At 38.5% G+C, this 25,510-nt stretch overlaps 2 protein-coding genes across 3 annotated transcripts; both read left to right on the top strand.

Annotated features, from left to right (window-relative positions):
* The first annotated feature begins 615 nt into the window (after positions 1-615).
* On the top strand, positions 616-25,082 carry tmem184a (transmembrane protein 184a). 2 transcript variants are annotated; one of them, XM_085352689.1, is made up of 9 exons: positions 616-865; positions 1,232-1,438; positions 9,238-9,403; positions 10,325-10,415; positions 15,108-15,183; positions 20,743-20,834; positions 22,058-22,227; positions 22,318-22,515; positions 23,981-25,082. In XM_085352689.1, the coding sequence occupies exons 2-9, from the start codon at positions 1,232-1,234 to the stop codon at positions 24,208-24,210; spliced, it is 1,230 nt and encodes a 409-aa protein (XP_085208815.1). In that variant the 5' UTR covers positions 616-865; the 3' UTR covers positions 24,211-25,082. The 2 variants fall into 2 exon arrangements, with proteins under 2 accessions (XP_085208815.1, XP_085208814.1); XM_085352688.1 differs by having other exon boundaries at positions 616-1,029.
* LOC146633988 (E3 SUMO-protein ligase ZBED1-like) lies at positions 11,770-13,476 on the top strand. Its single transcript, XM_085352687.1, has one exon. The coding sequence runs from the start codon at positions 11,989-11,991 to the stop codon at positions 13,441-13,443; it is 1,455 nt and encodes a 484-aa protein (XP_085208813.1). The 5' UTR covers positions 11,770-11,988; the 3' UTR covers positions 13,444-13,476.
* Positions 25,083-25,510: the final 428 nt, after the last annotated feature.

The raw sequence follows: 25,510 nt of genomic DNA, 5'->3' as shown, positions 1-25,510 counted from the left end.
CATAGGGGCGCTGCTCATTGATGAGAGGCTAGTAGAGCTTAAGTGCACTTGAGCATTCATCTAAATCCATCAGAGAATACATCTCATCTTTGAATCTTATCTTAGATTTTTCCCCATAAACAGGGCAGAAGGCAGAGCCCATAGAAACGGAAAGTCAATAACAAAAACTTTACAATAATATGACAACGTAAAGAATAAGATGATGTTTGTCTAATTATACAAAACCAGCACCAAGGTGTCACTGAGTTTGTTGGTCCAGGCTCCTTTAAAGAAAGTCCTGCCACCGTCTATGTGATCTTGCAGCAACAGTCAGTGGTCTTGTTATACATGATGTATATAATATGAGAGGAGGCCGGCAAATGCTGCTACAGTCGGTGCAATCATCCAGTTCACCAATAATTCTTGGGGTCTGGGTGCATATCCTTGGCTGTGTCACAGATGATGATGATGGGTGATCCTGATGTGCCTTTGACGTAACCACTGAACTCTATGCGAACCTCTGCCTCTAGCCTCAGGTGTAAGCGCACCTGTGAGCGGAAATGTGCCGCACTTTCTGTCACTGAAGTAACGTGATGACGACAGGCGTCAAGTCCAGGTCACGTGAACCTTCCACCTGTAAACCTGTTGATTTGTGCCGCTTCCCAGAGTCGCCACTCGAGGATACGTTCAAATCTCTGCTGTTTATAATTTTATTTGTTATTTCGTGGCATCTCGCAGTAAATTCGGGTTCTATCGCAACATTTGTATACTCTATAGAAGCATTTTTTATGCTCTCCGACTGTGTGGACTTCGACCTCTGCGAGACACCTGCCTCAAACAAGGAAGTCTAGTTTGTTGACTGCGTCGCGGATGAAGTCAACGAGCGGTTAGTAAATGGGCCTAAATTGTCACGTTTAGCTGTTCTGAAAATATATTTCACCCTTAAAGCTCGTCGTGTAATTTTGGCTCGTGGACAGTGACTTCTAAACGCGATAAAGCTACTTCCGCCCTCTCCGGGACAAGGAGATCTCTTTGTTGACTGTAAAGAAGGTACGAGTCGATAAGATCATTTGAACCACATTCATCTCTTTTCTTTAAAAATGGCACTTCTTGTGTCCGTTTAGCAAACACTATTGCCTTTTTTGTCTTGTGCCTAATGGGCAGCATACAGTCACTCAGTCAAACACAGAGGGGCCGTGTGCTCACTGTAAAAAAAACTAAACCGACTTGGCGTGTTTTCTTTCTGTTTCAGATGAACCTTTCTTCGGAAGACATGGCTTCATTAACCGAAAATAATTCGTCTGCCCTGGATGCTTCAAAATCAGGCATGTCCAACATGACCATTATTGTATCAGGCAACGGAGCAATCATACAGAATGGGATGTTTTTAAACACAGTGGCTGCCCAGGTCCTTTCAGGGATATTCGTCTGGTCTGCCTTGCTAATAACTTGTCACCAGGTGAGTATGCACCATTTCACAAAAGGCTTTCATGTAAATCACTGTAAATACGTGAAAAGAACTAAAATCACTGCATTACAAAGCATCACACGCTCAAAGATGCAAATGCATAAAGAGTTCAGCTCACCATTTTAGTGTAACAGAAACAGATGTGCTGCACTTCCCTGTCCAGAGGACAGAAACAAATTATTCTATTCCTAAAGGCTTATTAGTGCACTGACTTCACTGTCCCTGCTTTTACTGTTTATTTGTTTTGGTTCTCACCCTGGCACTTTCTTATCTAATTTAAAGGTATTACTTTATTCCCATGCAAGCAAGTAATTTAGTCCCTAACTTGGTTGGACTTCCTCACTTGTTGTGAGTGTGAGCGTTGTTTTACTTTTTAGTTGTTGTTGACTACTAGATTAAAACTGACAAAAATACCCAAGCTTATTACAGGACAATGAATGCACAGTGAGCCCTCTCTGTATGGGTAAGAACATGGCCACGATGAATGAGTGGCTCACAACAGACTACCTTTACCCAGAAACCATTTTATCACTGCTGCAAAGAAGTGTTTCCGCATGTGTGGTTGATGTGCCCGCTGTGCTGAGATGATAGCTGATCATTATGTTTTTTTTTCACTCATAGTGAATGCTAAAGAGTGCTATGCACCATCAGCAGGGAAACCAACTGATTTTTTTTAAAATAACATATTCCACATTATAAAGGAAGAGGATTTTGTGCTCATGTTCACTGATCTTATAGCCTAAATACTGATTATGCACCCATCCAGAATCATTGGACTAAATGTATACAGTGTTATATTTATATTATGTAGTGTGATGAATGAAAGACACGTTATTTATTTAGATAAATAAGTTTGCGACATAGAGAGCATTAAAATGTTGCAATCAGTGATCCAAAAGCAATCTGTGTTTAGGGATTTGTGACACAGTATCGAGCCAATTGGTTTTCTATCTTTTTAATATAGTACATGTTTGGCCAAACACTTGCCAGCAAGACATCTTAATTGAACAAATAAACAACAAGTGTTCCACAGGGAGGATGCTGGCTTGTAACCGACATCCTTTGTGTAGCACAGGAGGGAATAAAACGGTCTGCAGGAGGAGTGTTGCAATGCTAGTGGTGTTTCATCTGACTCCGCTCCAGAGGATTGCTATAGACTCTTAAACTCACATTCTGAATACTAAACACATATCGACGATGGCCTTAGATCCTCTGCTATAATGTTTCCAGTGCATTTTGGAGTAGCAATCTGTGAAGTTTGTGTGTGTATGGTGGGCTTATTGGTCCCTTTGAAACGTGAAGCATTTGGGATTAAGAACATCAGACTGAATTTATGTCATGTTTTATGACTGTATTATGTGTTCCAGGAGGCATTCTCCTTTAGCTACCATGTATACTTTAGATTCAGTCCTGTTCTAGTTTATTTGTGTATTCATTTTTCCCTTATCCATACTGTGGGCTGAAGCCATTTTTCATCACACAACTACGATTTGCCTGCGGAGTCAGAAAGGATATATATTTCTGTGTTTTAAAGCAAATTTAGGGCATCATTCTACAGTCTGCTTCACTATATGTGAAATGATGGCCACTGTTTTCACAGTAATCAGCCTTTAATGTGTAGGCTGAAATGGGGATGTGCTGAGTAAAGTGCTATAAGTGAGATTTTTAGATCCATTCATGCCATTTTTTTGCATTCATGTGAAAAAAAAAAAATTAAATTGGTAATAATTTTCTCAATTTCCTACAGCGCTGCAAAATGCTTTTAAACACACCCATTACCACGTACACTGAAGGGTTGTCACAAACACCAGTGCCGTCACCAGTCAAAGCACTCATCTTTTTGGCTTTGCATAAATTTGTGACAAAAATGACTGAAAATGATATATCTGAAGGATTTCTTTTTTATGCTCTACACAAGGTTAGAGTTCATTTAATGTAGAGAAAGTTCTGTGATCCACAGACTAGTTGTGTGCTTGTCTAAGGTGAAGTTGTAATTATTTTCTGTATCAGTTAATGTGGCAGTTATTTTTTTGAGTGACTGGATTTGTCAATTTGTCTTGATACCCCAAAATTTATATTAAAAAAATCTCATCACAGCTTTTCTAATGTTCAACAATGTTTGTTTTAAAGTCTTTAGTAACCTTTTAAATTGAAGCTATTCAGTTAACAATTTAAAAAGATCAAAAATAATGGACTAAATGGATTAATTCTTATATAGTGCCTTTCTACTCTCCCAGAGCACTCAAAGCACTTTATACAACATTCAACCATTCACAGAAGCACTTTCTATCCTTTAAGTGCTTTCTAGCTAACATTCACATACTGTATATTCATATTCCGATGGATGCATCAGAGAACAACTTGTGGTTAGTGCCTTGCCCAAGGATATTTGGCATGCAGACTGGGGGAGTTGGGGGAACAAACCATCACCCTTCCACTCCACCTAATGAGCTACAGCCAATCCAGAAATAACCACAAAAATAATCATACAAATATTGGAGGCGGTATGGTCAGAGTTGAAATAATGATGTTTTTATTTTTAGGCTAAATTGACTTGAGCTTGGTGGGATTAATTGGATTACCTCTCATATAGAGGTAGCTGACTGATGAGTCATAAGTGTCTGCGTTTACTGAGGAAATTTAAACTGCTAGTCCTTTTTTCTTCTTCAAATTGTCATTTTATGAAGAATGAATCTTGAGTTATTACCAGAAAATGTCGTCTCTCTTTATTCTTTAATAATCACTCTACTTTAAGAGGTCTTTGTGCTTGACTGCATCCATTTTCAGCAATAGTATAGCAATACTGAGGAGATAATTTGACTAATTTTTCAGTGAAATTAAATTTTTTAGCTGAAGAGACACTACTACAGATATAACTCTTCCATATTTCCCAACAGTTTTACTGTCGATTTGTTAATCTTGACAGTCTTAGCCACTGTGGTTACGTATTAGCGTTGCATTACCCAAGAGCTCTGAAAGGAAGAACCTTCCTCAGACTTTCCACTACTTATCTAACAGATATGTGTTTTATTTCCATTTTATTTATTTAAGAGCAGACTGGAAAATGCCAATCCCTTTCTTAACCATATTAACAGTAGTAATCAATAAATGTGACTCACTGGTGTAATAATTGTTCCGTGTTTATGTAAAGCTTTGTCTAAAAGCTAAAGGTCACTGATAAGAATGATAGCTGAATTGTCTGCCATATGGTGCATGTGTTAGTTTACGTGTCGTCAACCATGTTTATAGAGGCAACTGTGTGTGTATGTATGTGTATGCACATGTGTGTAAAAATAATAAGTTAAGACTTTTTACCAGTTTGTTAAAACAAAGTCCAGATAGCGAACATATACTTAAGTTGGAGCTCCTCAATGTAAGGTGTGGTTAGTAATCTAGTAGCAGGAATGTTCTGGGAGGGTGTGGGAGGGTGGATTATCTTTCTTTATTCTAGACAACATGCCTCTGTCCTTTTGTATTCCATTGTGGCAGTCACAAGATAAAGTGCCGCAAGAAATAACACCATACAGATTAAAAAGAAAAAGATGACATGGTTGCACTCAGGAGTTTGATATGTCTGTGTTCACTCTTTGTGATATGTCTTGTCTGTTCTATAGAAACAAAAGGAACATTAGTTATTATCGGTATAAGAGTGTCTGATAAGCTTAAAGTTGACACTTACACATCACTAACTTCCTTTTTTAAGACATTTTCAAAAAGTGAGTTACAGTTTTATTAAGTTTGTTATCAGTATACATGACTTCTGACAAGAAGTATGGGAGCCCTATGGAATTAGCTGGTCATAAAATGTGACATGATTTTCAATAGCCGCTAAAAACCACGTACTTGTGGTTTTGTAGCCCAGAACTCACTTCTAGGTAGAGTACCCGCAGTACTAAATGGTCTCCACCTAGTGACAACCTCTCTAACTGGGCTCATTAGTAAATTTTAACTCTTGTTTTTTTATGTAAATATAGTTGATGCTCATAAGTTTAGTAACTGTTTTGACCAAGAAATATCAATGGATGCTGTGTAGCAAATGGTTTGCTTTGCTTGTGGCTTTTTTTTTCCTTCTTTAGCTCCAATGCACACCTACAATTTTGTTTCATTGATTAGACTCCAACTTTGCAAGCTCCTCACTCCAATATGCTAATTTGGGTGTTATTATACGTCTTTAGACACTTTTTGGATGTTTAAATAATACATTTAAGCAAGAGAACCCTTTTTGCTTCAAATTGTTGGTAATTAATTACAGTAATTGTAAGGTTAGTTGGGCATTTTGTGTTTTTACTGTTGTCTAGGTAAAAAGTAACTTTGAAAATGGCACTACAAGCGCTTGTAAATTAAAATGGCTTTAGATAGACTTTTTCTAGTTACAAGATATTGAAAAAAAATATGTTAATTGAAAATCAAGAACCTTTACATCGCAGTTACTGAAGTTACAGTTGCGTGATAAAGTGTTTGCCCCTTCCTGATTTCCTAGTGTTTTGCATATGTGTCACACTTAAATGTTTCAGATCATTAAACAAATTTTATTTTACACAAAGATGGCCTGAATAAATACACAATGCAGTGTTTAAATGATGATTTCACTGATTAAGGGAGAAAAGTTATCCAAACCTACCTGGTCCTGTGTGAAATATGTCATTGCGCTTATGTTAAATTGTGAATTTACTGTGATTAACCACATTTTATGGAAAACTGAGTTCATTTTCACTAAACACACTCAGGCCTGATTACTGGAAGACTGTAAAAACAAGAAATCATTGAATAAAACCTTTCTGGCAAAGTTGAGCAGGCTAAAAGATCTCAAAAGCAACACATCATGCTGTGATCTAAAGAAAAACCTGAGAAACAAAGTCACTGACATCTATCAGTCTGTAAAGGGTTACAAAGCAATTTCTACGGCTTTGGAACTCCAGTGAACCATGGTGAGAGCCATTATCCACAAATGGAGAAAACTTGGAACAGTGATGAACCTTCCCAGAAATGACCAGCCTACTAAAATTGCTCCAAGAGCACATTGACAGCTCATCCAGGAGGTCACAGAATAACCCAGAACAGCATGAAAGAACCGCAGGCTTCACATGTCTCAGTTAAGGTCAGAGTTCATGATTCAACAACAAATAAGAGAATGGGCAAAAATGGCATCCATTGGAGAACTCCAAGGATATAACCACTGCTGAACAAAAAGAATGCGCAGGCTCATCTCACATCTGCCAAAAAACAAATGGATGATCCCAGAGATTTTGGGAAAATATTCTGTTCACTGACAAAGGTTTACATCTTTTGGAAGGTTTATCCTATTACATCTGGCGGAAAGTAACGCGGCATTTCAGAAAAGGAACGTCATACCAGAATTAAAAACATGAGTAGGTCAAAATTCCTCTGCAGTGTTGTCAAAGACTCATCAAACAGTTGTTGCTGCTGAGGGTGGTCAAACCAGTTATTAGGTTCAGAGGGCAATCCCTTTTTCTATGGCCATATAGGGTTGGATTTTTTTTTCCACCTTAATAATAAACGCCTTGATTTAGAAAGTGTATTTTGTGTTTACCTTTTTTAATCTTTGTCTAATATTTAAATTTGTTTGATGATCTAAAACATTTAAATGTGATAACAAGCAAAAAAATAAAAAATCAGAAAGGGGGGGGGGGGGACTTTTTCTCACTACTATATATTAGTACTAACAGCCATTGTTTAGCTGCTTATTAAAGGCGTTATCATTATATTACCACAGAACCTGTGAACAAGTTTTTCTTATACAAAACAGACTCGTTTTAATCTGATATAAGTATAAACATTGGGTTTTGTTGTGTTCAATTGCTCCTATGATTATAAGTTTGACAAGACTGTATCAATTTAAATTTCAGTGATACAAACAGTTGGGATATAACCACCACCATATTTCCCAACTGCTTTATGTTGCAGCATTTTGCTGTGGATTTCTTAATCTTGATGGTACTAGACAGTACTTCCGTGGTGGCATTGCATTACGTCACCTTTAGAGCATCAAAAGGAACAATTACACTTAACATTTTTTCATAACATAAACACATAGTAAAACCCAGTCACTTTCTTAACTTTATTATCCATACTTCATTTTAAGTAGGTGCTTTGAACATGACTGTTTTACATGATAGTAAAACTATCCTGTCAGGTGATGATTTTTATATAAAGTCTAAAAACTACAGCTGAGTTGTCTGCCATGTGATATGTGTGTGTTGCCAGATACACTACATCCCATTTTAAATACAATTCAATTGAAACCAAGTCCAGTTACCGATCATAGTGTTAAGAGCTGTACAATGTAAGGTGTGGTCAGTAACTTTGTTTGGGGAGGTCATTAAAATGGGTGTTGGGTAATTTCTCTTTATTTTACACAACATGCTTCTAGTATTTCATTGTGGCAGACAGAACAGTCAGGGCAAGATACAATGTGGCGAGGAATACCATCCAGATTAAAAAGAAAATGGTGACATGGTTGCTCCTGGGAGCCTGGCATTTTAGTGTTTACACTCTTGTGGTTTATATTGTTTCTTCTCTGTAGAAAAATAGAATTAGAATAGAATAGAATTCAACTTTATTGTCATTGCACATGTCACAGGTACAGGGCAACGAAATGCAGTTTGCATCCATCCAGAAGTGCTTTAGCCATGATATACATATATTACAATATATATTAGCAATAATATAGATATGTAAGTATATTACAGAAAAAAAATGAATTAGTTATCACCCCTATGTTACCATTCTCCACTACAGATGTCTGATAAGCTGAAAAGCTTGATAAGTAACCATAAAGTAAAAACTTCAAAGTCCAAAGACATTAAACAATGGTGAGTTACAGTTTTATTAAGTTTATTATCAGTATGCAGTGATTAAAAAAATCTAAGCCTTATGGAGGCTGAATTGACTCTTGAAATACCTGGTCATAAAATGTGATATGATCTTCATCTCTGCTACTGATATACATAAACATATTGATTTTAAGCTAATAACATACTGACATTTAACATATAAAACTTGGTGTTTTGAATGATCTAAATCATACCAATAAATCATCTCCACTTAATAACAACCCTGTTGTAAATCCTTAACCCTTTTCATGTTTATGCTAAGTCTAGTGACTATTCTAATAAATATCAACAGATGTTTGTGAGTAGCAAGTGGTTTGTTCGTCTCTGTTTTGTACTCTAGGTTTGCCAACTCCTCACTCCTTATGTGGATGTCATTAGCGTAGTTGTCTGCACACTTTCTAGTGTTCTATTAGTATTTAAATGATGGATTCAGTATATACAAAAGCTCTTTTTGGCCAGCATCTTCATTACAATTGATATATTTTTAACTTAAAGTTAAATTTAGAGTTAACAAATTGTTAAAGAATTTATCAGTCAATTCAAAAGGTGAAAAGGAATAAATGTCAAACTGCATATTCTGTTCTTGATTTACATAGAAAGATAGATGGTTTTCTACTTTGTATTTGATTCATATGAATGTAAATATGTGTTTTCTTTGGCCAGGTAACAAGTCATTTTGACACTTCATAAATAATGAATTAAAAAAAAAACAATTATTTTCAAGTTGAGGTTGTAATACTCCTTATAACCAGTTTTTCGTTGAACAATAAAGGCAGGTCTGAACCAATTTTCACATGTAGGCAGACATCACTTCTATAGTTATAGAAGTTATTGTATTCATAACCCTTTTTTGTGGTTCTGTATTAATGCTTGGCAATAAAAGGGCTATTTGTTTCCTAATTGTTCTCCTATGCTTTAACTATGTTTTTATTGCAGATCTATACACACCTTAGATCCTACACCGTCCCAAATGAGCAGCGCTACATCATCCGCATCCTGTTTATTGTGCCAGTTTATGCCTTTGATTCTTGGCTCAGCCTTCTTTTCATCAGCAACAACCAGTACTATGTCTACTTTGATTCTGTCCGAGACTGCTATGAAGGTAAGTATCACAAGAACCAGTACTGTGGGTGATGGTGTTCTTCATGGGCAGTCATTGTTACTTCCATGCCTTTGTTTTATATGGCTGCCAGGAGTAGAAACACAAGGAAGTAGCCAGACTAGTTTTTCACAGCAGTCGTTGTTCTCATGTGCATAGACCTCATTATTTCAGGTGTTACATTTCTAGGGTGAGTTGAATTTTTTTTGGTGAATTTGTTTTGTTCCCTGGTTTGCAGTGTTTCTGTCTTTCAGGAAAGGTAATTTATTTTGGTTTGATATTGAAAATCCTGCAGCAACTTTCAATATGCAAATCTAATTTACGGTAAACCCTGTTCTCTAGGTGGCAGTTAGGTAGAGTAGCCGCTTTCTACAGTGTACCTATAATTATGAATTGAAGTTTTGAGACTAAAGCACTTCACCGGTGGCAAAGGTGAATCATATGCAAAATGGATTACAAGTAATTTGAGAAAGAAGAAAAATAGGAAATGCATTATTCAAGCGATTAGTTTCCAGTTTGCAGGCCAATTTTGTGGCTGATTGATAGTGCGGTGCATCAGGAAGCAGGAAGACTGGAATACCACCAGCGGCTACGGCTAAAACATAATGAACCTTCTCTTGACTGGACACCATCTGCATTAGCTTCATTAATCCCTCTTTAAATAGCAACAAAGGATTAGGAAGGGATTTCCGAGACACAGAACCCTTAGAAGCTTCTTAATGTAAGGACTAAAACATTTATTGTTATAAAATGTAGGACTAATTATTTTTTATCATGTGAAAGTTTTTTCCTCTAAAATGATTTGACCTTTTTGGTGAAGTTAAACTTAAAGGTGATGGAAAATTATCCTACAGTTTAAATTATTCAGTGAAATGTGTTTGAAATTTAGTAAAAAGACAAATAACTCTTCCTTTTTTGTTACAGCTTTTGTCATTTACAATTTCTTGAGCCTGTCCTTTGAGTATTTGAGAGGAGAGAGTGCAATCATGTCAGAGATCCGAGGGAAGCCTATACAGTGAGTGCACTCAGTTCTATGTTACATGTACATGATGGAAAGCTTTTTAGTGTTAATGATTACGTTGACCTAGGAGTAATAAATACATTAGTTCACCTGGAACCAACTATAGTTGTTTTTTATGATCCCAAAAGGTCCAAAGTGCGTTTTCTACTCTTGAATTAGCATTTTGTTTGAACAGCACAGTGAAAGTGCTACCAATAAACTGCTGTGTTGTTCATAGGTGAGGCTTCTCTTTATCTCTCTGCTTTTACCCAGTCTTCATAAGCTGTGTTTATGGCTGACTCAGCCATAGGGCAGCTAGTCTGGGCCAGTTTCTCGAGTGTGTTCAGACTCTAATCTGATCTCTGTTAAATGATGGTATTTCTTGACAGAGCTGGTGGAGACAAGATGTATAATGCTTATCTTGTTTAAGGATCATTCACCCTTTAGGAATTCAATGGAAACTCTGATTTGAGCTTTGTGACATTATCAGAAGCAGCCATCAGAATATGGACACACTGCATATAAAGCTATAAATGGTTGCTGACCATGCTATAAAAGGAAAACATTGTCAGCAACAATACTCAGATAAGGTATGACATTTAAACGATCTTTAGTTTGGTTCCAATGGACCCAAAGTCTGCCGAGAAAAAATCCCCAATACCATTACACCACCACCACCAGTTTGAAACATTGATACAAGCAGGTTGAATCGGTGCTTTCATGTTGTTTTCACCAACACCCCTACCGTCCGAAAGGTAGGAACTAAGATTCATCAGACCAGTTCTCATCTTCCAATTCTGGTGAAATTGCATCTTTGTTTCATGCTCTCCTCTGACAGCAGTGGCACCCGGTGTGTTCTTTTCCAGCAGTAGCCCATCTTCCTCAAGGTTACATGTGCTGTGCGTTCAGAGATAGCCTTGTGCATATCTTGGTTTTAACAAGTGGCTGTTTGAGTTGTTGTTGCCTTTTTCAACTTCAGGCAGTTGGGCCATTTCACCTGGCATCAACAAGACATTTTCACCCAGAGAATTGACATTTATTGGATATTTTCGTTTTTGGACCAGTCTCTGTAAATCGTAGAGATGCAGGAAAATCTCAGGAGATGGGCGATTTTTGAAATATTCAGTCCAGCTGCTGTTACCAACAACCATGCCAAGCTCAAATTCTCTTAAAGCACTACTCTTTACATTCTAATGATTGAATGGAGAAGAGAAGATGAATTTAAACAGGTTATCCTGTGCTTGTCTACATGCCTAAATGCATTGGATTGCTGCAACGCCATTGGTTGATTTAGATATTTGTAGGGATGTAAGAAAATATCGATACAACGAAATATCGCGATATTTCGCGCAATGATACTGAATCGATATTTAAAATCACTGTTATCGATTTTTTTAATTGAAAAATGACATGCATTTACTGTTTATTTCTTTTGTATGTTGGAATTCAAACTCCGGCCACTGGTTTGCAGTTTTCACCGCCTTTACTATGACGTAAAAACGAGGTCTCGCGATAACTGTAGAAGCGTCTAGTTTGCCAAAAGAACGAAGTAGAACAGTCAGTGGACGTGTGTGATGCTAGCTAACTGATGACTGAAGAGGAGAGGATACAGCCGGCCCCCGCAGCTTTCAAAGCTGATGTGTGGACTTATTTTGGATTTAGGACAAAAGAAGGCAGTAAAGACTATGACAAGAGCTATGCAGTCTGTAAAATCTGCACCGCCAGAGTCAAATATTCCGGTAACACAACAAATTTACGAACACACGTGTCTAGACACCATAGCGACGTAGCGTCAAATGCTAATTTTAAAACAAAACGAGGTGATTCCTCTCAACGGACAATTGAAGAAGTTAACTTTTCGAAACTACCAGCAACTTCAACTCGTGCAACAAAAATAACGCAGTCAGTACTTGTTTTTATTTGCAAAGACATGCGCCCCCTGAGTGTTGTGGAGAATAAAGGATTTCGTAATATGATTAAAACGCTGGAGCCCCGTTACACCGTTCCTTCTCGACAACACATCACGGACATCGCTCTGCCAAAGTTGTACCAAGAAGTCAAAGCGACAGTGCTGGACTCTCTCAACTCGGCTGAGACAGTTGCTCTGACATGCGACGCTTGGACTTCGAGAGCCACTGAATCGTACGTAACTGTTACAGCACATCACATAACAGACCAGTGGAACCTTCAGTCTCATGTACTACAAACCCGAGCCATGCATGACAGTCACACAGGTGAGCACATTGCAGCGTTACTAACTGACGCTGTGGCTGAATGGGGATTGAACGCAAAGGACCTTGTTGTTGTTACCGATAATGCACCAAACATGGCTCTCGCGGCTAGACTTGCAGGCATAACGCACATACAATGTTTTGCACACAGTCTGAATCTCGCCTCACAGAAAGCACTGAAAATACAATCCGTGGTGCGACTTCTCGGGAGGATCCGACGTGTAACAGCCTTTTTCAGGCGCAGCACCACAGCCAGCAACCAGTTGAAGCAGAAACAGTGCCTCCTTCAGCTACCAGCTCACAGATTGATCACGGACATAATTACAAGATGGAACAGCTCCTATGATATGATAGAACGATTTTTAGAACAGCAACCAGCCATCTGTGCAGCTCTGCTTTCTGCAGAAGTTAGGAAGAGTGAAAAAGAAATTTTCACATTAAGTGAGTCTGACATCACATGTGCAGAAGAAGTTGTCAGGGCACTCAAGCCTATGAAGGACGCCACCCTGGTGATGTCAGAGGAGAGTATGCCAACCCTGTCCATCATTGCTCCTCTTCATGCCAAGCTTGTGATGGGTGCACAAGAAAGTGTTGATGATACACCGACAGTAAGGGACATTAAGACTGCCATAGCAGAAGATCTGGGAAAGAGATATGTAAATGAGAGGGAGACACTATGGATGGCATCAACTGTTGATCCTCGGTTTAAGGACCTGCCCTTCCTGTCTGAAGCAGAGACCAGTGAGACCTATTCCAGACTGTTGGACACTGTGGTGACTGTGATAAAGAAGGAAGAAAATGTAAGTAAATAAATTAGTTTATTTGGAAAAATTCAACTGAAGTTATAAGCAAGTGAATAAAGTAAAAAGCAAAAAAAAAAAAAAAAAAAGCATATTGATGACATTTGTCATCAAATATTAGTGAAAAACAGGGTGAATCTTGGATTTGAATTTTGACTTTCTGACATTAATACTATTTGAATTTAATGTTTTTCAGCAGCAAAAGAATGAGGAGACTGACAAACAGGTGGAGGAAGAGAATGCCACAGAGGAGGCTCATCACCCACATATCAAAGACAAGTTTGACTCCATCCCTCGGCCACCCCTAAAAAGACAGAGGACCTCATGTGCATTGGTGGACTTGCTCGGAGCTACGTTTGCCTCTACTAGTGACAATACTGCACCAAAATCAGAACATGATGTTGCTGCAGCTGAGATCAAGAGGTATAGAGATGAGACCCCTTTGCCTCTCACAGGAAATCCTCTCAGTTGGTGGAAGGACCATGAACAGGAATACCCTCAGCTATCCAAAGTAGCAAGGAGTTTCCTATGCATTCCTGGAACAAGTGTCTCTGCAGAGAGAGTTTTCTCCTCTGCAGGAGACATAGTAAATGCACAGAGAAGTGTCCTGAGAGCTGACCATGTCGATCAGCTTGTATTCCTGCACAAAAATCTGGAAATTGAAAAATAAACACTGAGAAAACACTACACATGTAAAATCTCTGATATGAGAATGTTTGACATTTTGGTTGAGTCTCATAAGCACTTATTTAGATGAGTAAATTCCTTTTTTCAGGTTGTACTAAAAGTGTTCCATTGATGGACACTGCAGAGCTGTACTTTATTTTATTAACACTTAATTGTAATAGCACTTTACATTTTTTGTTAATGTTTACTTGGATGGATTCTTCAAGCAATTTCATTTTTGATTTATATTTGTTTATGTTAAGGTCACATAAAAAGTGCTTTGTTTTGATGCTCCATAGAGCAGTTTTTGGATAAGTATTTTACAATCATAGTACTTAGAAAGACTTCAGTGTTACATGTTTACTTTTTTCATGTTAAAAAATACTTGATATTTCAGTAAAGTAGTTTTTGTTTGTTTATTTGACATGACTTCTAATAAGGCAGATGTTAATTTCTCCATTCATTTTGAACTTAGAGTGTTTTTGTTTCAGATGTTTCATGTCAAGCATTAAACAGTTTGGACTGTTTACTTGAGTTTTCCTAATTAAATTTAGTCCTACTAAACACAAATATCGTCTGGCTTTTAGTATTGCAATATATCGTATCGTCTACCCTGTATTATGATACATATTGTATCGCCAGATTCTTGCCAATACACACCCCTAGATATTTGAGTTAAACAGTTGAAAAATTAAAAATAAAAATATTAAAAATAAAAAAGATATATACCTATATAGGTAGATATAGATATGTATAGATCCTCATGATCCAGGTGATACCTTCTAATGTGTTTTTCTGTCAAACCAATGATCCAAAGCCCAAATATACTCAGTTCACAGTAATCTAAAATATAGCCAGATAAAATGTAAAATCTCCACAAAAGCTTGAACAAATTGATGTCTTAAGTTTTTGTTTGAAAAATATCTTTTGTGTACTTTGCTTGATTTTGTTATCAGACATTTCAGTATTGACACAACTTAAAAACTCCTCATGTTCTGTTGACTTGACAGATCAAGTTGTCTGTATGGTACCTGCTGCCTCGTTGGAATGAGCTACTCCATTGGCTTTTTGAGATTCTGCAAACAGGTAAGCTTCAATCATGCTTTTATTTCTGCTCTAAACACTCTCCTTCGGGCCTCTGAAATAAACTCGCACGAAGTGAAAACAAGAATACATCCAAAAAAAAGAAAACGAAAACCCTTCACTGTGAGTTATTATTCACTTCAAGTCTTCAGACTGCTTAAAAATGACAGCTGTTATAATTGGCTCTGTGTTTTTTCAGAGGATAACATCCATTGGTTACAAAAAGGAAAACAAAAGCAATCGAGGCCAGGTGAAAGCAGTTTGATAATAAACACAGAGCGATGATATGAGCTGTCAGCGCAGTGCTTCATCCCAGTGTCTTGGGATGCTGCACAAGCTTCCAGTCTAACACTGATGGATATTAGAACTGTCTTCAAAAGAAAATGCATAAAATGAAAATTTTTTAATAAGAAGCAAGTGATAAACACTCATTGTGCCCTGGCAGAAGTCCTCCATGAAATGTTTTAAAAGGAAAATCTTGCAATTTCTTTGAGGTAAAGCTATAAACAAGATAATTCTCTACGAGGGGGTAATTAAGACAAGACAAGAATCAGAATCAGAATCAGAATACTTTATTGATCCCTGGGGGAAATTATTTTTTGTTACAGTGCTCCATTTTAAACCAACATTAAGACAAGACAGACAATACGCTAACTAAGAATAGTACAATATATACATATATATACATACATACATACATAAGTCACTTATAAATAAATATTTGGAAAAGAAACATGTGTAGTTGTAGCAGCAAACAGTGTGTTAAGTGGATGCGTTGTACAGGGAGATGGCCACAGGCAGGAATGATTTCCTGTGTCGTTCAGTGGTGCTTTTCGGTAATCTCAGTCTCTCACTGAACGAGCTCCTGTGACTGACCAACATGTCATGGAGTGGGTGGGAGGTGTTATCCAACATTGTCTTTATCTTGGACAGCATCCGCCTCTCCGACACCACCTTGAGGGAGTCCAGCTCCATCCCCACAACATTGCTGGCCTTACGGATCAGTTTATTAAGTCTGTTGGCATCTGCGACCCTCAGCCTGCTCCCCCAGCATGCAACAGCATAGAGGATCGCACTGGCCACCACAGACTCATAGAAAATCCTCAGCATTTTCTGGCAGATGTTGAAGGACCTCAGTCGCCTCAAAAAATAGAGACGACTCTGGCCCTTCCTGTAAAGTGCTGTGGTGTTTTTAGCCCAGTCCAGTTTATTGTCAATGTGTACTCCAAGGTATTTATAGTCCTCCACAATGTCAACACTGACCCCCTGGATTGAAACAGGGGTCAAGTGTTTCCTGGTCTTCCTGAAGTCCACGATCAGTTCCTTGGTCTTTGCCACGTTGAGCTGCAGATGATTCTGCTCACACCACGTGACAAAGGAGTCGACCACAGCCCGGTACTCTGTCTCATCATCCCTGCTGATGCATCCAACCACCGCAGAGTCATCAGAAAACTTCTGAAGATGGCAGGTCTCTGTGCAGTGGCTGAAGTCTGTGGTGTAGAGGGTGAAGAGGAAGGGGGAGAGGACAGTCCCCTGTGGTGCCCCTGTGTTGCTAATCACCTTGTCAGACACACACTGTGGGAGACGTACATATTGTGGTCTTCCTGTCAGGTAATCAACAATCCAGGACACCAGAGAAGCATCCACCTGCATCGCTGCTAACTTATCACCCAGGAGGGTCGGCCTGATGGTGTTGAAAGCACTGGAAAAGTCAAAAAACATGACCCTCACAGTGCTCGCCGGCTGGTCCAGATGGGTGTAGACACGATTGAGCAGGTAGATAATGGCGTCCTCTGTTCCGAGACGAGGCTGATAAGCGAACTGAAGGGGATCCAGATGTGGTCTTACTATGGGTCGCAGCTGGTCCAGGATGAGCCTTTCCAGGGTCTTCATGATGTGGGAGGTCAGTGCCACGGGCCTGTAATCCTGGGGGCCACTGGGACGAGGCGTCTTTGGTACAGGGACGAGGCATGATGTCTTCCACATCACCGGGACCCTCTGCAGACTCAGACTCAGCATAAACAGTTTATGAAAGACTCCACACAGCTGGGGGGCACAGGCCTTGAGGACAAGGGGACTCACTCCGTCTGGTCCAGAGTGAAGTCTCCTCATTTGCATCTCAACCTGGTATTGAGTGAAGGTGATGGGTGGGGGAGGGGTGAAGATAGATCCAGATACTCCAGTATTTTTTTTGTAATTTGTTGTGTATCAGTGAAACGTAGGCCTAGAGAAAGGGCTTAATACTAAGCTTTCTATAAATCTAGCACCTTACAACTGATTAAATTCTGTTTTGCTTATGTAAACCAAAGCAAAGTCATTGACAGTTGCTCCAAACAAGCTTAAGTGGCTGCCATACATATTAATATATTTGAACTAAATCACTGAAGCACTTCATATCGATCACACAAAGCTGTGGTTCAGAATAAGAAAACACTGTTCTCTGTGAGTTTCTTTACAAGAAAGTACTTAAACTGGAAGAACGTGACATCTGATAGGCCTCGATCTACATTCACGGGTGTAACGAGCAGTGTTGGTCAAGTTACTTGAAAAAAGTAATCAGTAACTAATTACTGATTACTCCCCCAAAAAAGTAATCCCGTTACTTTACTGATTACTTATTTTCAAAAGTAATTAATTACTTAGTTACTTAGTTACTTTTTAAAAACACGATTTACAACCTGAAGAGGTGATAAAGTGATAGATCTTTCAGCCCAATTCTACTTTTTCTACATAATCCATCATACAAAATGTAATCAAATGGAAAAGTCTCTTTTTTTAACTTGTTTTATCAGTTTTAATCTTTTAACTTTATGCATCAAGCAAAAATTTAATTATATGCAACATTCTCTGACTTGAATAAATTAGTTTAACATTTAAACCTATTTTCTACACATTCCAGCACATAAAATAAAATATTTTTTGTGTTTTCACTCACTCTTTCAAACAGATGCAAGTAAAACACAGCAGAAAATAAATAAAGTCAAAGACTCAGCGGTCCTTTTGCTCTATTTTCACCTGTAAAGCAGGAGCAGGGTAGGCGGAGGGTTACCCTGGTGCAGGTGTGCTGCGGTCAGTTGAAGAATCCGCGCGAGTGTCTCTGTGAGTTTCCCATTACGTCGTAGCTACTCGGTGCTTGCTCGGAAGTTTAGGGGTTTTTTTCGCTGTAAAAAGAAGTTTTCTTCCCACGCACGATGGACGCTAATGTTTTTGTCACTTTTTATGGAATCAAACTCAAAGTAAGGTCAGTACTTCCACACTTTAAACGCTGCACGCTCATACTCTCTCCCGCACTCGATATATTATCCATTGTTGATCTGCACACAGCTGCTGTCACCAACGTCGCACTTGCTTACGTCACTGTCATGAGACATTCTCGCAAAAAAATCACGGTTTTAGTAACGCAGTAACGCAGCGTTCCTACGGGAAAGTAACGGTAATCTAATTACTGATTTTGCAATAGTAATCCCTTACTTTACTCGTTACTTGAAAAAAGTAATCAGATTACAGTAACGCGTTACAAGTAACGCGTTACTGCCCATCTCTGGTAACGAGCATTAAAATTCTTCGCACATTTTGAGAACGCGTCAGTTTGTGATTATAAGGGGGCTTAACAAATGAAATAGTGATATGAAAAAGCAGCCTGGAGTCATGGTGTTTCTTGAAGATAAGGTTAGAGGATAAGCTGCTCTTACATCCTAAACTGTTCGATGACATTTCAGTTTTAAGTCATTTATCTCATTGTCGGATGCTTTGGGGAATCATTTTTCTTGAAACTGAGCACAAGTGAAATCCCGTGGATGTGAATTGTGGCTGTTTTGCTTCCAAATAAACAAATAAGGTGCAGTAAAACATGGTATGACCGCAAAGTGTTGTAGTTTGATCATTTTAATAGGTTGCTGTACTTAATATTCTATCAAATGTGCAAATTTGTAATCACAAGTTGAATCCTTCACCAAAGCTTATGCCTTGTTTTAGAATTTGAAATGTCTGGATCTGTTTGTAAAATGAAAGATTCTTCTTTTGCCCACTGTCCTCTTCTCAACCAAGTTTCATGAAACTCAGTTTAGTAGTTTTTTGTGTAATCCTGCTGACAGACAAACGAAAAGCTCTGAAAACATACCTCCATCTCAGCTCCTTGGCAGAGGAATAACATACATCTTCAGCTTTCCAGGGCTTTGAAGAGCTTCACAATATTTTTGTGTCCTCAGCTTTACTGTTTTGATTGTTTCTTATCGCACTTCTAGTGTGTAGTGTGAAATCTACATGGTTAACACCAAACAGCAAAGAGACTCACTGACTAGTTGTTAGTCAAGATGAAAAAACATGCAGAATTACAGTGTCCTCTTACATATGTATCATGCAGTGCACTCTCACATGTATCTGAGATTAGTATTTAAGTGTATGAAGACTGTGGATTGCTTGGACTGAATTAATTTGAACCAGAAACCATGGTTGACTGTTAATCCACTGCAAACTATGGCCGTGTATTTTGTTTTCAATTTTAAGCATGGCAGGAAGTATCATGCAAATTACTTGCTTTGGGGATATTCGGGGTGACAAGCTTGCACTCGAATAGGCGTACGGTAAGTGAAAACTGCTGGTACTTGAGCTTCAAAGTAAATCGGTGTTCTAAACGATTATCGATGCCGTTTTGCCAAGCTGACCATCGTCACTGGAAATCCCTCAAGTTGAAAAGACCTGGTCTGTTGCTTTCAAGTGTAGCAGCAGTGATGGGAGTTTAGAGCAACCTCTTTCAAATTGGTTAGTTCTGGCTTCAATACACAACACAGAGAGCACCTGTCACTCTTGGGATGCATGCATGCATGCAGGTCTCAATTCGCTGCCTACTTTGTTGTTTCATCCACCTTCCATCCAGATCAGCATTAAAACATGTATCCTGTAGGTTAATTTAGCCAAATAATTAATATTTTACAATGATAAGGTGTTTTAAGTCTTTTAATAATTACAGCAATGATTTGTTGTATGAAATATGCCTGCTTGTTTTGTTGCTGAGAGCATCTGTCAGCTTGATTTAAGAGCAGTTAGCGTAGTTCAAAGACTGGATATGATAACTCTGCACAGAAACTGATGTTTAAAAACAATTTGTTGTTTTATGGGACGATGCTGCAGGACAGTTTCTTACCTTTGAGCAATTGCCCAGCAACCAGAAGAGATCCCAGGAAGTTGTTTCTCATAGCCAAAAAATGGTTCAGTGCATAACCCCTCATAAAACCATAAAACGGTTATTTGTCTTTTAACCTGTTTATTACCATGTCAGGAGATGGAATTGTGTTTTGTTTGTTTTTTTCCTTTCTTTTTTTCTTCAATTGTGTAAGCTCATACATTTATTAGCTGTACTAAATACAAACAATAACTGAATTGGTGTATACGACATATAATGTAAAAAATCATACCTTGTGAGGTGGGAAAATGGCTGGTGACGACATTAAAGGGATTGGGGATATAACAGACTGTTTTTGTCTGTCAGATGTGCAAACAGATTCTCACATCCTCCTTCATAGTTTCTTGATGTCTCATTCTGAATTACAATTTCTTCTTCAGGCGACTCTCCAGTTCTGTGTTGTCAAACCCATCATGGCAGTCATCACCATCATCCTGCAGGCCTTTGGCAAATATCACGATGGAGATTTTAAGTGAGCACCACCTCTCTTTGCATTTCCTTCTCCATGTATCATATGCTTCCTCATGATAGCCAGAAGGCTTGTTTGCTGTTTATGTGCATGGGAACAATTTGCAAATAGAGATAATTATATCACCTCTTCACAGCTGGCATGATGAAAATAGTTGAATTAAAAGTATTTATTTTAAGCTGAAACTGATGGATAGAAACTTCACATGTGCCCTGCTGCGTTTGTCCCAGTTGTGTCACATGTGTAGCCACACTCACAGCTTGATTGGCATTGTTGATAATGTGAAGTTATTGCTTTTTGCAACTTTCCCTGAAATGTAGTGTTTTGAAATGAAAGCCCTTCATTCTTTTCCTGTTATGCTTGGAGGAGAAGCATTGCTTCATTTCACATTTTTACTTTGTCTGTCAAAAGCTGGGGATAAATTGCAGACAGAAAGATTTAATTACAGCATACTTTAGTGCTTCACATGTGCCAATAAGGTTTTTAACAGAACAAGGAGAGTGTGATATATTCAATAAAATTAGCTTTAGCATATAATCAAAAGCTATAAAATCTGCAGGCCGTAAATTCTGCCCGACTTATTTTCAGGTGCTCTTCTGTGCCTCTTGATTCACCGTCTCTCTCTGAAGATTCAGCTGTGACAACACTTGTTTCACAATGAAGCACAGAGTTCAATGAGGGCTTTTTATAGAAGTATCCAATCAGCTTTATATCATCGCCCACTTTTTAGAAGTTTAAAGTTATTATTTCTTCATATACTTCAACAGGAAAAATGGCAGTCAGAAATAAGTGTCTTTCTTCACATCTTTCTTTAGGCTCTGCAGTAAGGCTATAATGATTCACAGATTGTTTACTTATACGCTTTCAGCCAACCGTGCACGGTATACTGCATGGGAGTAATTAGTGTAGTCACAGCTGAATCCTCAGAGAGGCTCTCTAGAATGCAAAAAGGGTAAAAAGGCAGGCTGACAATCAAAAATGTCTGTTTACTGGATGCATCCTAAAAATAAGAAGGCTGTGTATATATAAAAGTCTTAACCTCTTGTTCAAAGAAGAGGACAAAAAGATGCGATATGGCTGAAATGTCCTCAAATTTAAGCCACTTCTTCTCAGTCAGCTTGAAGAGCTGAAGAAGTCAAAACCCAAATAAGTAGACACTATCAAAAGAAATCCTATATATGTTTGCAAATTTACTATGCCGTTCTTCCAACTTTCTTTTCATGCAGTGTGAATGGAGGATACCTGTATATCACAATCATCTACAATATTTCAGTCAGCCTGGCCCTCTACGCTCTATTCCTTTTCTTCTTCGCAACAAGTGACCTGCTCAGACCGTACGAACCGGTGCTCAAGTTTCTCACAATTAAATCTGTCATCTTCTTATCCTTCTGGCAAGGTAAGCTCAGTGTGCGTGTCCCCTTTTTTTCTTTTCTTTGCCAGCCTATAGAATTATATAAATTGATTTAAAAATGTTGTCTTTTTGAAGGAATGGTCCTCGCCATCCTGGAGCGCTGTGGCGTCATTCCCAATGCACTTTTCATCGACGGACACGAGGTTGGCGCCGGTACTGTGGCGGCGGGCTGGCAGAACTTTATCATCTGCATTGAGATGTTCTTTGCTGCCATTGCCCTCAGATACGCCTTCACCTGCACTGTCTACCAGGAGAAAAAAAATGAAGTGCCAGGTGAGGGATGTCGTTTTTACAGAGAACAGAGGAAACAAACAACAAACAATTGATTGTTACCTCTTGTCCTCGCCTTGAAAATCTGTTGACGTCTTCCCAGGCTAATTGCCCTTCTTCCCTAGAGAATAAGGAGTGACACTGGCCTGAAAGCCTGGGAAGTAAAAGTAATTGAATTGCCCTGTACCTCTTTAGACCAGCAACTTGGAGGAGTCACAATACCTCTGATTTAAGCGATATAGAAACTGAAATGTGTAGCTATAGATTTACACATTTGCACTTGAGTTAAATCTAGTGCAAACATGAACTATGTGACTGTTGGAGTTGCTGAGCATATAATTTGACTAATAAGTTAGAGAAAATTTGCCTTTGAGCAAACCAGAGGAAAATGAGGGGAAAGGCACTGTACTTTAAAAAGGATGAAGTGAGCGATGTTGCTTGCAAGAAAATTGCAAATAGAAGCTAAAAGATGTGTCTTCTGCCATTTTGCAATGTTTCCTGATATAGGAAATCCTACATTCCTTAAAATCCGTACTATACACAATTTCTGGAAATGCTGATGAAAAGGCATAGTTTCATTTAAACTTCTTTGAATTCAGAATTGAAATGTGGTCCACTTGGATAGAACAGTGTTTCTCTACAGAGTACCTCATTAATAGATTAGTTTTAAGTCACCCCGTTCAAGAATACAGCTGAACTTTGGGACAATAACATTCATATTTCCTCGGGTGTTGATATGTTATTTCAGAAGTTGCCACACCCCCTGGTTTACAGTTTCACCAAACCTTGGTCAGCCATGCCTAACTACCACACCTTACGCTTCTCGTTGCACACCTTTGTAAGCCTGAGCCAGTGACCCTGAAACCAAAATCTATGTGTTTTTTTTACCAGCCCCCCACCCCCTTTTTTATTTTTTATTGTTGTCTTACAATAAACAGACAGTACAAATTAAATATTTAGTCACTTGATGGCGACAAGCCCTATTTTTGGTCACTTAACCAGATCAAAAACCATTTTGTCTCTACAATGAAATCAATACAATGATCACACAATGTTGATTGCACAGATTAGCGGATTTTTGGATGTTTTGAACATTTAGAAGTACTAACAAATTATTAAAACTGGATCCCACCAATAACTGGAATTCATTATTAAGGGTTTATTAGTTTGTTGTTGTTTTTTAAGACATGAAATTACTTTTTGTGACCAATTGCTAGCATTGCAATTGGGACGTTTTGATAGACATTATTGTCAGTACATGAAAACTCTACTCCTTTTTAAATTTTCAGTGATTTAATAAAGTATTATGCCGTTATTTAAAAAAAAATAAATGTTCACTTCCTTCACATTTATTTGCATTCAGATGGCCAAATTGATCACTTTTGTGAAATTTTTAAAGCAATTATATTGCAGTCTCATTTTGTCTGATCGTTAATGTGCCCCTGTCCTCGTTCCTGCTTTTCTACAGAAATTCTCCCACCAATGCAGAGCATTTCCAGTGGTCTGAAGGAAACGATAAACCCGGGAGACATGGTGCAGGATGCCATCCACAACTTCTCTCCAGCCTATCAGCAGTACACCCAGCAATCCACACAGGAGGTGACCCTGCCCACCACAAATGGAAAAGTGGCCACAGGCAACAAGAGCTCCCGCAAGTCTGACAAAATCATGCTGATTACATCTGATGATGAGTACTAGGCATTTTTCCAGCAAGATCCAGGTGTTTGTGCCCTTCCCACCCCTGTTGCTGACCCCCTGGAGGAACAGCTTTATCTTATAGTGCATAAAGCTGGATTGAACCCAGGTGTTTAATTTTCAGTTTCCCAGTATTTCAGATGAGCTTCCTACTTCTGTCCTGTTTCAATGCTAATTTGACCACATGATGGATTACGTATTAAAATGAATAGCTTAATAGCCAGATATCTGATCTGAGTTCATATCAGCAGTAATAATTGCATGAAAACGACATGTCGCCTTCACTCTATCAGAGAAGACTGGAGCGCTGTGTTTTATCTAAATCAAGCTGCTGGATTTTCAGCTGTGTCGCCGATGCTGATTCTGTCATTATGTCACTGCTCGCGCTCTGGCCGTCTGAAGTGTGCTCCCTCTGATTCGTGTCAGCTTCAAAGAGGAGATGATTAATGTGTGACTCCAGGTGGGAAGCAGGGAAGCCAGCGATGGCTGGGAGTGGCACTTCATGGACCGTTTCCCGCATCTGCTTGTTTGAAGTATTTGCTGAGCATTCCTCAGCACGGTTTCCTGACAAATGGAAGGATTTGTTCAAAGACACATTAGTTTTGGAGCAGGCACTTCACAATGCTTTGTGTCTACCGTAGCAGGAATAAACTGGATAAACCTGCCTCCTACAGTGTGGGAGTTACATTATTCTCATTAATTTCCTCAGTGTGCTAAAGAGTGAAACTCAGTGCAACTAGACAGCAGTTTACTAGATTCGTTTTTCACAGTTCCTGCAGCGTTGTACTTTTAGTGGCGCTTTATTTTGTTTTTTTAGGCTGACATGTGGACATCACTATTTACATTATGATTCCATGTTCCAGGGATTGTGAAATCTGTACAGAATTTGATTAGTTCGATATGATATGTTCTGTTTGGAGTATAATTTTAAAGATCCTAATAATATTTATTGTGTGTATCTCAGGCCTAGATAAAACCAAAACCTGTGCTAGGAGAAAAAGACTTTTGCTCATTTCTTTTTTTCCCCCTTCAGCAAACATGAGAGTTGTTTTAAAACAGAGGCTAACAAATGCTTGTGAATTTTTATACCCTCTTGTGCCAATAATGCCTGTCTTTCTGGGAAAGCAGAAATTAATTTACATTTGGGTATAAAAACATTCAAAATTGTTTTATTCTTGTTTCTTAATCAGCCAAATAAAATAAGAGGTTTCCTTCTCTAACTCACATGTTTTTTGTTTTAATGAGAAAAAAGACTCAGTGACCCTTATTTATAGGAATAAATTTACCACACATTAAATAAGAG

Source organism: Diplotaxodon limnothrissa, linkage group LG4, assembly GCF_057381915.1.
Source record: "Diplotaxodon limnothrissa isolate DT_005_m linkage group LG4, D_limnothrissa_male_GT1.1, whole genome shotgun sequence".
Classification (NCBI taxonomy): domain Eukaryota; kingdom Metazoa; phylum Chordata; class Actinopteri; order Cichliformes; family Cichlidae; genus Diplotaxodon; species Diplotaxodon limnothrissa.
Note: the sequence above shows the minus strand (reverse complement) of the source record. Positions and strands in the feature narration are given on the sequence as shown.

Excerpts from the sequence above, each read along its gene's own strand:
- tmem184a (XM_085352689.1), top strand. The coding sequence starts at position 1,232 with ATGAACCTTTCTTCGGAAGACATGGCTTCATTAACCGAAAATAATTCG. Across the intron at positions 20,835-22,057 it reads TATCACGATGGAGATTTTAA|TGTGAATGGAGGATACCTGT; the intron begins GTGAGCACCACC and ends CTTTTCATGCAG. Across the intron at positions 22,228-22,317 it reads CTTCTTATCCTTCTGGCAAG|GAATGGTCCTCGCCATCCTG; the intron begins GTAAGCTCAGTG and ends GTCTTTTTGAAG.
- LOC146633988 (XM_085352687.1), top strand. The coding sequence starts at position 11,989 with ATGACTGAAGAGGAGAGGATACAGCCGGCCCCCGCAGCTTTCAAAGCT.